The 13076-nt window shown below is 39.3% G+C and overlaps 1 protein-coding gene across 1 annotated transcript; it reads left to right on the top strand.

The window, feature by feature from the left end:
• Nucleotides 1-3778: 3778 nt before the first annotated feature.
• TMEM70 (transmembrane protein 70) lies at nucleotides 3779-10769 on the top strand. The gene is made up of 3 exons (XM_025922623.2): nucleotides 3779-4098; nucleotides 5282-5387; nucleotides 10124-10769. Exons 1-3 carry the CDS (start codon nucleotides 3889-3891, stop codon nucleotides 10579-10581), a joined length of 774 nt encoding a protein of 257 aa, XP_025778408.1. The 5' UTR covers nucleotides 3779-3888; the 3' UTR covers nucleotides 10582-10769.
• Nucleotides 10770-13076: the final 2307 nt, after the last annotated feature.

Raw genomic sequence — 13076 nt, 5'->3', positions numbered from 1 at the left:
GGATTCTGAGTCTCTGATTCCCAGCATGCAACGCCGAGCCTGATCTGATTTCCGCAGGGACAACATTCTGAAAGAGATGCTCGGAGTTCCGTCGCAGCACTGCATCCTGGGATTTGTAGTTACTCTGGCAGGTACTCTCCACGGCAGCACTACACCCTGGGACTTGTAGTTTCTCACATTGGATGTTAAGATCTTTGGTAATTTTAGAGGTTGTCTCTGCCTCTGGTTTGGGGGTACTTGTGGGGGCTTGGAGATTACAGAGAAAAAAATTGCAAAGTGGAAGTGCGGTTTCTATGTTAACAAGATCGTGGTCTTTAAAAAGCAGCATCTGTCTTTTGTGAAAAGTTGCTAGAGCATCTCAACTGTTCACGCAAACGGGTGGCCTCATTTCCTCTCTTTCAGATACCGATTACTGAAAACTAATCACGTCCCCACCCCCAGGATTGGGGCTTTTCCCCCTCCCCACAAAACCCTCCCTGCATTCCCCTCCCAGCCCGGGGTTGTTCAGCTGTCCTGAATTCTGAGATCTTTCACAGAGATTCCAGGCGTCTGCCGCGGATACTGAATTCTGAGACCTTCTTTAACACTCCATGCTCTCTCTGCCCCAGCATCCTTCCTCCCTCGCTCTGTCAGTCGGCCTATCCTTTTTACTTGCTTTGCTGTGGTTAAATTCAGGCACCCTTCCAGAAAAGCTGAAACAGCTAAATAACGTTTGCACTTTGTTTACGGGCCGTGGCACGCAGGGAATGTAGGGCCAAGACACTCGCCATTACAAGTTGCTCAACTAGGCGCTTGTTGTGTTAACAATATACACGAAAGGAAAATAGATACAGGCGATCCAGTTTGTTGACCTAATAACTTTCGGCTGAAACACATGTTTTATTGATTTGGCAGATAAAAGTTCTTGCTTTTTGCAAACAGATTGTTCTGTTACTTTTCAAAGACTTTGCAAAAATCATTTTTGGAAGTTTTTGGTTTTAATGGTGGCTCAGAATAGAGTTTGGCAGGAAGGAGAGGCAATGGGTTGAGGAGAGGAGGCTGTGGGCCCATTTTCAATCAGACTTTTCCTCCTTTACTTCAGAAGTGTTTTCTCCCCTTCTGTCTTCCTCTTTTCCTCATTGCATTATCACCCTCTAAAGGATCATTATATTCGTTGCTTAGAGAATGATAGAATTTTCCAGATGAGGATACTGAGGCTAGCTAATGCCAGATTTAGCGCTAGAACCTAGTCTAGGATAAATTTTTATTTACATAGTCAATATAATATGCTTACTGTGCTTATTATATTGCTTATTATGAAAAAATATAGATTGCAGATAAGTTTTTTTCCATGCATTTTTACATAATCATACTGTGTATATGTGGTTCTATATTTTGTTAACTTTCCAACTGAACTCTGTAGCCAAAGTTTCAACAGGCATCATTTTTAGCATCTGTATAGAAACACATTGACTAAATGTGATTTTGATAATCTGTTGACAAATTATTTTCTAGAAAGATTCTTCTGTTTATGTTTTAAACCAGTAATGTATAAAGAAATATTTTGGGTTCTTATCAGTGTATTAGGTTTACCGATTTTTTTTTCTTTTTTCCATCATGCCATTTTGCCCTTAAATTCACCTTAAAGGAAGAAAAGAGAGCTGGTGGATGGGGAGGAAAGACAGCTAAAAACAGACAAAAAGGACATACAATAATGGTGGCCATACATTCTACAAGTGATAATTGTTTTTCAGTTTTACATCAGCCTCCATTTTTTTTTTTTTTTTTAATGTTTATTTATTTTTGAGAGAAAGAGCATGAGCAGGGAGGGGCAGAGAGAGAGGGAGACACAGAATCTGAGGCAGGCTCCAGGCTCTGAGCTGTCAGCACAGAGCCCCACGCAGGGCTCAAATTCACAAACCACAAGGTCATGATCTCAGCAGAAGTCAGACGCTTAACCAGCTGAGCCACCCAGGCATACTTATCAGCCTCTGTTTTTAAAGGGAACCTCTTAGATGATATGAATGGGTATCAAGTCTTATTTTTAAAGTCTTAGTATCATTCTAAAATCCCATTCAAGTAGTTTATATTCAACAAACGTCTATATTACTAGAACTGGGAAATCTAAGCATAAATAACAATTCAACGTAATTCTACAGCATAGAATTTTCAGAATATGATCTCAGTTTAGCTATTTTGAAACCCTGAAGTAAACCAAATATTATTTTTATTTGCTTATAGTATCTGTTGGGGAAAAAAAACTAAGCCTAACAGAAGTTAAAATTCAAGTTCTCAGTATATTATTGAAGTAATCAGTCAAGGACGCTGTTAGACTGAGATGGCTCTAATACCTTGATAGCCTATGTAAGCAAACCAAACCTAAGCCAGAATTAATTCCTATAAATGTCTAAGAACAACCAATCACAAACAGCCAACTAGATTTCCCCAAATAATGCAAATGCTTAAACTATAGCAAATGAAATAACTTCCTTGCTTTGCTTCTTCGTCTTCTCTGTGTTGCCTCTAGCTCCTCTCATTGGAGGACTCTTAACCACTTTCAGTTTGGTGCTGCCCAATTTGAATAAATTTTTGCTCAAATAAATGAAACATTTCTAATATATCTCACTTTATCTTTGTAACAATATTAAAACACTATATTAAAAGAAAATTTTAGACATATATCAGTAAAATGGAAAATTGCTATTTGCAGAATCAATTACACTAAACAGAAGAATTTTAAAAGTCTAAGTGGAAGAGGGAGGCCTGGGTGGCTCAGTCTGTTGAACGTGGGACTCTTGATTGCCGCTCAGGTCATGATCTTGCAGTTAGTGGGATCCAGTCCTCCCCACCCCACCTCAGGCTCTGTGCCCTGACAGCAGACCTGCTTGGGATTCTCTCCCTTCGTTTCTCTCTGTCACTTCTCCAGTCATATGCACGCATGTGTATGCACTCTCTCTAAATAAATAAACTTAAAAAAAAAAAAAGTAAGTGGAAAATAACTTTAAGAAAATGAAGTTATTCATAAAGAAGCAGTGTAATTTTATCCTTTTGGATACCCAGGAAAAAAAAAGTAAACAGGATCTGGAGTTCTCAAGAACTTTAGTTTAGACTTTTAGTTTGATCTTCTTACATGCAAATAGCATCTGGAGTCAAAAACATTGTTCTGAAATAGTAAACAAAGGTGTGTCTACTAGTTGGATGCTCATCCTTCAAGACCCAGCTGACCAATTTTATGCGGTCTCTTTATATCCTCTGCTCCTTAGTCTTCACAATAGGTCTTCAATACCTCTTAAGTAATGAAGAAACGTGTATATGGATGCGGAGGATTCCAGAAGAGGTATTTGACAAGTATCTGCATTATATGAATGAATTCCATTCATTTTCTCCCAATCCAATGGTTGGATTAAATTACCATTCATTTTTGTCCAAATCGCATTATTATTCTGTGGTAACAGGCCAGAATCATTTTCCGGAAAGAAGATAGTTTTGGGGGCCTAGAAAATGACGCCAACTAAGAATGAAAGACTTTAACCCTGGCTTCCAGGCGTTGTCCTCCGCTCATGGCTCTCCCTCTCCTCTGTCCTTCCACATTCTCCTAAAAGGCGCTGAAGTATGGGAAAGTAAAGCTGCGCCCAGGATGGTCGTCGGCAGATCCCTGCAACCAGACTCCGGTGGGCGGTGTTCAGAGCTCAGTCCGCAGGGAACGCGCGTGGCCAAGGTTGCGGGGAGGCCGCGAGTTCTGCGCACGCGCGTGAGGCCAAGCCTGCCCGCCCCCCCCCCCCCCCCACCGGCCCGATTTCTGGAGGCGGAGCGAACGCGGCTGGTCCCAGCTGCGGTCGGTTTGGGAGCTGGGCCTCGCGGTTCCCGTTGCCGCCGTTGCGCCGTCGGCCGCCAATTGTCACACGCGGGATGCTGCTTCTGGCTTTGGGCAGCCCGTGGACGGCCGGACTTCGGCTCGGCGGGAAGAGGACAGTGCCGTGGGCGGCTGCCGCGCTCCGAGGCCCTAGCGCGGCCTCGTCGCGTGTGGCCTCCTGCAGCGGCTCCGCGGGGCTGGTTGGCGGTGGAAGCGAAGGGCTGCGGGGAGCCCGGCCGTTCCTCGGGAGTCGGGTGCGAACGCAGGTCGGCAGTCTGAAGGCTTGCGGACCGAGAGAGGATGGGAGTGGAGGTGGGCGGTGAGGGTGGAGGTGGGGGAGTGAGGGTAGATCGGGCCTGGGGAGCCCCCGCCCCGGCGGCCTGGTGACCCTGGTGCGGAAGAAGCTCTCTGAGGGCAGTGCAGAAGTACCGGGCCTCGGCCTCGGGAACCGGCCCGGGATCCCGGGGTTTACAGCACCCACGAGTCTAGGAATATCCGTTGGAAAGTGGTCATTTTCTGGGCGGTTCTGAGTAATTTACAGGTGGTTGCAAACCCAGCTCGTGGGTGCCTACTCTTCTCTTTCTATCCTTGAGCGGAAGCTCGGAGGGGTTAATCTGCAACATTACAGGCACCATCTGGAGACTGAACTGAAAGAACTCAGATAACCGGACTTTAAGTTTGTTCTATTTTTTTTATTAGGTGAGCTTATTGTAAGGAATTATTTTGCTCTTTGGAAAAAGGGGTTGGGGACGTTAATACTCTCATTTTATCTGAATAAATTGTCTCCTAATCCTGCCCTGTAAAGTATCAAGATTAGTAAACAAGATTGAAACTTGGAAATGCCCAATATGGGAATTGGAATTTCATTAAATTTCAACATAAATGGATCAGGCATGCCTTTTACATTTTGAAGTGTGTGTACTGTGAAATAAATTTTTAGACATTCGGGGAACTCTTCTGTGAAATGTGATACAGGATTTCAAGTGAAGTATTAAGAGGAACAAGGGAAGCAAGGAGATGTAGAAGTATTAAAGACGGTCTGGACTTCAAACAAATTGAATTTGCAGTGTTTTATTTACGTCACATTGAGGATTTTGTTTTTTGAAAACTAATACGCTTAAACTTTTGACATTTTCATTAGCCATAGAATGGAAGAGACTGTTCCACTGAAGTTTTTAGTTGTTCAAAGTCATGCTTTATCTAGAAGGCTTTGAGCTGGGGTGCAAACCTAGGTCTTCACTCTCCAACTCCGCAGGTTGTGACTGGCGTTCAGGAAAGAGATTTTGTTAGTTTGATTTCTTTAGCTCTGAGAATTCCTTAAATAACCGTATGTGACAAGTTCTCTTTTACTCTTCATTATAATTGACAAAATACACTTAAAGAAAATTAAAAGTTGGTCTAAATGCACTTCATTATGTACTCACATTATAATGGTCTCTGTTTCAATAGATACCTCTTTGTTGGGAAAGGTGTGTTCAATGCTTACATACACAGCTTGAAAAATCAGAAGATGGAAGGCTGATTTATACTGGGAATCTGGCCCGCACAGTGTTTGGTGGGTAATCAAAAGTGAGGGTAATTTCCTTTGTAAAATGTACTCAGGATGTTACCTCTTATTTTAGAACCTCTTAATCACAAGATATGAGGAAAAATTAGGTTATATATTTTTTTCTTGTGTCCTCTTAATGCAAGATTCAGAGGTTGAGACCCTTGCATTTCTAGGAGGTTTAAAAAAGATTTTTGAAGACTGTTAATGGCTGTGCGATCTTACGGCTGGGTGCTAAAGCTTCCATCCTTTGGTCATCTCCCAAGGTGTTTAACAACAAAGTAAAACAGAACAAGAAGTGTGCGTTTATTTGTGTAATGTTTGAGTATGCGGAGAAAAAATGTGGAAGAATACCCCTTAAAGAGTAGTTATTTTGAGAGACTACACATTTACTTCATATATTTTTAAATTTGGCAGCTAAAATGAGCATATAATACTTTCATAATTAAAAAAATACATTACTTTTACAGCTTTTCAGTTCACCTTAGAATTTTCAAGAAACATGTTTAGTGGCTTTTGTAGGTGGTAGAGACTAATAGGGAAGAAAAACTGTATTAAATGACTACAAGTTTGAAGCTCTTTCCTTAGCTCTTAATTTGGTATTTAGTATGGAATAATTTATTAGGGAAGGTCAGAAGAACTTAGGTATGTGATTTGTTCAAGTTCCTGAGGTTGTATCTCATTTTAATAATCTTAAAAGAATAACCTGAAATATCCGAAGGATTACTTTATAGCCAGGTCAGCCACAAGATCTCAGCACCTTCATTTGCATTCCTGTTTTTGATTATGCTGGTGTCAACTGATCATCTAAAATTTACTCTGCAGGGGCACCTGGGTGGCTCAGTCAGTCAAGCGGCTGGTTCTTGGTTTTGGCTCAGGTTGTGATCTCGCGGTTGGTTGGTTTGAGCCCCTTGTGGGGCTCTGTGCTGACCATGCAGAGCCTGCTTGGGATTCTCTCTCTCCTCTCTCTCTCTCTGCTCTTTCCTGCTCACTCTCTCTGTTTCTCAAAATAAATAAATTTCCAAAAAAATTTTTTTAATTTACTCTGGGAATCTGTAAGTTCTCAAGTGTGAGGCATCAAAATAGACTGTGTTTAGAGGACTGTATAGATATTTAAAACTTTGGCAATAAGGACTGAGTGTAATCACTATTGAGAAGAGTTCTGAAGTTACTGGAAAAATTAATTTTCAGTGGTTAGAAATTCCTCTAGGAGTCAGTACATAAGTAGGCCACTGAGCATTTGTCACATTTCTGACATGAGATACCTGGATTTAAACTACTAGATATGTTAACAGTGATACCCATAATACCCTTTGTTCTGAGCAGACCCTTACTTCAAATGCAGGGAAGGCTTACTAATTTATTTATTCCCATTTGACTTCCTTCTTTAAAGATGAGAATATAAATGGTTAATTTTCATGTGGTTAGGATGTCATATTTGTGGAAGAGCATAGCCATCCATGGTATTCCAAGTTCTAGAATTGTAACTTCTATAAGAATTTAATGTTTGAGTTCTTTCAACATTATGGTGATAGAAAGTCACTGTATATACTTTATAGAAATTGCTGTTTTATTTCTTTACTTATTTTAAAGTTTATTTATTTGTTTTGAGAGTGAGTGAGCTCAAGCCAGGGAGGGGAAGAGAGAGAGGGAGAGACAGAATCCCAAGCAGGCTCTGCACTGTCAGGGCAGAGTCTGATGCGGGGCTGGAACTCATAAACCGTGAGATCATGACCTGAGCCAAAATCAAGAGTGGGATGCTTAACCAACTGAGCCACTAAGGCGCCCCTGATTACTATTTTTTTTATGTAGGAACTGAGAGAGAAATACTTTTTCTATGTAAAACTGAATGAGAGACATAAAGATAGAGGTAACATTCTTGAAGATTCTTTAAACTACCAAATGGATCCTACTTTAAAGACATTTGAAGAGTCTTTTAGTTGACTGTTCCTTTTAATTCCTCCACAAATAATTAACTGATGTCACAGTAGTCTCATTTTAGGTTGAGAAGAATTTGAACATGAAGAGGTGTGAAAGAAGGGCATCCCAGGCATGGAGTAGTATGAACAAAGACATGAAGCTGGGAAAGTCCAGAATATATTGTTTAGAAAATGACAGTTACGTCAATCCAGGCAAAATAAAGTATATGGTACATTAGTTTCCTTGGACTCTTGTAATAAGTTTCCACAAACTTGGTGGCTTAAAGCAACAGAAATTTGTTCTCCGTGTTCTGAAAGCTAGAATTCTGAAATCGGTGTTGGGAAGGGCCATGTTTTCTTTGAGTCTCTGTCATGTTTTATCCTTACGAGGATATTCTCATTGGAGTCATGGCCCACCCTGTTCCTGGATGAACTCATCTCAATTTTGATTGTCTACAAAGACCCTATTTCCAAATGAGGTCACATTTGGAGGTTCTGGGTACACATGAATTTTGAGGTACACTATTCAACCCACCAGAGTGTGACAAAAGTCTTGGGGAAAAAAGGGTAGTTGGAAGGAGTAAGGTGGCTTTTATAGAAGGCATCTTGGTCCGCATTGTATCCCTATTGTATTGTATTGTATTGTATTGTATGTGTACCAGTGTCATAGCAACTACCTGTGGGAGGAAGGAAGGAATTATTTTTAAATTACTGATGCAAGATAATTAAGCCTGTAACCAATAGCAATGTATGAGACTGTGTTACAGCCTCATTAACAGTATGTTGTCAAACTTGGTTTTTGGCAGTTTTGGAGGAAAACAATATCTCACCGTGGTTTTAATTTCATGTTTCTTATGTTTGAGGTTTATTAACATTTCTTCTGTTTAAGGGCTGTGGTTATTTTTGTTTTAGTGAGCCATCTGCTTCTATTTCTTGCATGTTTGTGGACAGGGTTATTGATCTTCTCATATCCTAGTAACCTTTTATATGTTGGGGATATTAACACTCTGTGATATAAGTTGCAAATATTTTTCTCATTTGTCTCTACTTTGTTTATGTCCATGTACATTTTTAATCAGATTTACCTTTCTCCTTGATTGCTTTTGTGTTTTGAGTCATAATTAGAAAAGTTTTCCCATTCTCAGATTATGAAGGACTGCATGGATATTTTCTTCTTCTATCTCTATGATTTTATTTTTTACATTTAAATATCAGGATTATTTGGAATTTTCCTAGTAGATGGTATGAGGGATGGATTGAGTTTTTATCTTTTTTTATATGGCTATCCAGTTGTCCTAGCACCATTTTTGCCCACATATTTGAGATGTATAGTATATAAATTTATAGTATATAAATTTCCGTATGCAGTTAGGTTTATTTCTAGATTTTCCATTTTGTTCAACTGATCTGTTTTATTGTGCACCAGGACCACACCATTATAATTATAGACTTATGTTTTAATATCTAACTTCTCCCACCCTTTTTTCTTACTTTGTTTTTCCAAGTTAAATTTATAACCAATTTGTCTAGGATCTCAACTTGTCGATCTTCTAGAAATTTACATTTTAAGTCACTTATTGTGGTAAAATACATGTAACATAAATTTACCATTTTAACCATTTTTATTTTTTAAATGTTTTTTATTTTTATTTATTTCGAGAGAGAGAGCATGCACAAGTGGTGGGGTACAGAGAGAGAGAGGGGGAGAGAGCACTCCAAGCAGGCTCCACACCTCAGCACAGAGCCTGATGTGGGGCTTGATCTCACCAACCATGAGATCATGACCTGACCAAAATCAAGAGTCAGTTGCTTAACCTACTGAGCCAGCCAGGTGTCTCTTAACCATTTTTAACTATGCATTTCAGAAGTCATTGATTTTTAATGTTTTAATGTGACAGGTAAAAATATCTCACTGTTTTAACTTGAATGTCTTTCATTGGTAAAGAAGCTGAATATATTTCCCACGTGTTTCTTTCTTATTTTTTTTTTTAAGTTTTTATTTTGAGAGAGACAGATAGAGCATAAGCGGGGGAGGGGCAGAGAAAAAGGGAGGGAGAGAATCCCAAGCAGGCGTGGAGCCCGTTGCAGGGTTCTAACTCACTAGCTGTAGGATCATAACCTGAGCTGAAACCAAGAGTCAGATGCTTAACCAACTGAGCCACCCAGGCGCCTTATTTCCCATGTGTTTCTTAACCACTGGTGTTTGTTTTGTTTTGTTTTCGGGTTTGTTTGTTTGTTTTGGTAGTTTGTTTTAATCCTGGGCACTTAGCCTGATAATGTTACCCTCATATGTAAACATTTAATGTTAGATATGTGGAAGTGCTTATTAATAGAGTTTTATTTGATAATCTGCTGGCTGAATTAACTTTTATAGTATTCATAAGGATCTTCGAGTAATATTGAATCTTTTCTTGGGGAACTGAGGTAGAGGGCCAGTTAACCCTAAAGCAGATTTCTTACCTGGAGAGGCAGTGCAGTGTATTGGTCAGTGGCCTGGGCACTAGAGTCAAATTGCCTGGGTTTGAATCCCAGTTCTGCCACTTGGTAGCTCTGTGATATAGACCAAGTGCATTGTTTTTCTCATGTCTTAAATGGGAGTGATGATGATAAGTATCCGTCTATTTCATAGTGCTTTTTCAAAGATTTCGTGAATAAAATATATAAAGTATGTAAAGACAGAGCCTAGGAAATAATAATCACTATATGTGTGTGTTGATTTTATTGTTTTGGTGATGCTATAAGAAGGTGGAAGTATTAATTGAATAGGTTGATTGTTTTATAAAATTTATATATATTAATCTTTTCCCATTTTTTTTTCCTATTTAGGTGTGAAATGTTTCTCTTATTCTACAAGTGTCATCAGCCTTGCATTTCTACCATACATTTTTGCACAAAATAATATTATATTTGGAAGTCTGCCTTTGCAAATATTATTTTATGGCATCATAGGAAGCTTTACGGTGATCACTCCAGCACTGCTTCACTTTGTTACAAAAGGCTATGTCATTCGGTTGTACCATGAAGCTACAACAGACACTTACAAAGCCATTACTTATAATGTTGTGCTTTCAGAAACGAGTACAGTGTTTCACCAAAATGACGTGAAGATTCCAGACAGCACACATGTGTTTACCACGTTTTACGCTAAAACAAAATCACTGTTAGTTAATCCAGTGCTCTTTCCAAACCCTGAAGATTATAACCATCTAATGGGTTATGACAAACCATTCACTTTTGAAACGGAAGAAGACAGTGAAAAGAAACAAGTCAAAGATGAGAAATGAGTCTGCTGTTTTCATGTTTGTGCTTAAATGTGATTTATGTTCCAATGTATAATAATTAAATTGCCTTTTGTTTTCTGTTAGTGACTGACTGTTAAAACCAATTTGAAGTTGTATCAAACAACTTTTAATTAATTTTCAGAGAATTAACGTTTCTGTATAATAAAATAAGCTATGTTTGAAAAACAAAACGTAATATTCTACCATTTATGTTTTTAAAAAGTGAGAATACTAAGTGTGGCTGCCTCTAACCTGGGGATCAGATGTCAGAAGCAAATAGGAGAGCTGTTTTTTGGGTTTTTCTAAGTGTATAGATACTAACTTTACCCACATTAAAATATCTATAATTTTAAAAATTAGAGTAATAATTTCAAAAATTATAGGAAGCAGTGTTAATCTTCCTTTGGTTCAAACCACAAGTTTTTGCCTATCTTCTCTGGCATAGTTGCCCATAATAAGAATCTCCTTGTCCAGTTGAGTATGATAGTTACAGGAGAAATGGTGATCTAAGTAGCGATGTCTTTGGTGGTCCCAGTTGTCCCTCTGTGCACTCTTCTCCTTTGATGTATCCTATCAGAGCAGGAAAAATCATAGGTACTAAATAGATGACAGGACCTTTTATAAAATGGCAATCTTTATGATAACTTTATGAAGTCCTGGCATTTTAAGATTTTTAACCTCTAGTTCTAAAATCAAAGTTGGTCCTTGTGAAGGATTTTCAGCAAGGAGCAAAAGGCCTTAAATCATGCTAGCTATTTATTTATTTATTTATTTTTAATTTTTTTTTTTTAACATTTATTCATTTTTGAGACAGAGACAGAGCATGAATGGGGGAAGGTCAGAGAGAGGGAGACAGAATCCGAAGCGGGCTCCAGGCTCTGAGCTGTCAGCACAGAGCCTGACGCAGGGCTCGAACTCATGGACTGTGAGATCATGACCTGAGCCGCAGTCGGACGCCCAACCGACTGAGCCACCCAGGCGCCCCCATGCTATTTAGATCAGTAGATAACTTATTAGGTGCCCAGTGTGTGCCAGGTACTGTGCTAGTTGTCAGTCAAGTCAAGAACAAAATACCCAGTCTGTGTGGAGCTGCCTCATGTCTCCTATCTGCCATGATGGTAAATATCATGGCTTATCTGTGTTTGAGGAAGGTTGATGGGGAAGGAGGAAGGAGCATCACTAGTTGACCGATAGGTCTGAAGCTGCTAGGGGCTTGTAGGAGGGAGGGTAGGGTAGAAAAGTGCTCCCATTTCTGAGACCTAGAGCACCCTCTGCTAGGATCAGCCAGTTTATGATCCTAGTAGAGAGCAGGCTCTAGGTCTCAGGTGAACAACCTGGTGCCGTCTCCATCCTCGGGTTGGGCCTCTGCCTGCTCCTCTGTCCTATGTCACTTAGATCAATACCTGTTGCTATCTTGGCAGTTAATGTGATTTGTAGATTTCTATTAAAAATTATTCCATAATCAAATGCTCATCAAGTATCAGAAAGTAGAAGCAAGAAAAAAGAATCACTTAGTTCCACTCTTAGAAGAAAAAACAGTATTGTTAATATTTTCGTTTTCTTCCAAGTGTCACTTCGTTCATAACTTGTTTTGAGTACCTCATATCTCTTTCTTTAAATGTCCTGTATCCATATAACCATTTTGCCACCTGTGTAGTGGAGTGAAAAACCTATTTTTATTAGTATCATCATAATTCAGAAGACAACTTGGTTGTTTAGGGAAAAGAAGCCTAAAATACTGAGAAAGAGGACTTCTCAAGTGCATGGTATGGAGTGACACCAAGGAGTAGAAAAGGAACAGCATGTGTAGAATGTGATTCACCACTGAAATAAGTCAGCAGAAACAACTCAGACCAAGGTGAGGAGGAGAAATTTATATACATCTCTCTTATGCCACTTTACTAACTTCACCTCAGAGTAATCTTGGAAAGGTTGGGGAGGTGAGGAGTGGCCCACTACATATAGAAAGGGCATTGAGTCAGTTTTATTTGAATCTCAAAAGGCAGGATGATCCTGGCTTAACGTCTGGGTTACATCAGGTAATAAAACCCGTTGGTAATAAAATATTTTGTAATCCTTTTTTTCAATACCAATTTCATCATCCTGAAAGAATCCAGCTTTTGGAAGCAAAAGTAACAATGGCCATTAGGTCTGAATGATACAGTTTTTAAAACTATATTTGATTTACTCAGAACAGTTTATACATTGTTGGCTTCCTTTTCATTGAGAACTTCAATCATTCAAAAGTAGGAGTACAACGAATCAACATGGCTATCATCCGGATTCAACAATTACCAACCGATTTGTTGTCAGTGTTGTTTCATCTACACCCCAACCACTTACTACTTTGGAAGCCCTCTACTTATTTGGAAGCAAATCCCAGACATCCTAACATTTATTTCTTAAATATTTAATTTTGTAACTCTACCAGATAAGGACTTAAAAAATTATAATACCATTATAATACCCAAACCTCTGCCCTCTCCCAGAGTTATCAA

Source organism: Puma concolor, chromosome F2 (genome assembly GCF_028749965.1).
Source record: "Puma concolor isolate L17-30 chromosome F2, mPumCon1.1.hap2, whole genome shotgun sequence".
Classification (NCBI taxonomy): domain Eukaryota; kingdom Metazoa; phylum Chordata; class Mammalia; order Carnivora; family Felidae; genus Puma; species Puma concolor.
This window is presented reverse-complemented; position numbering and strand designations above follow the sequence as displayed.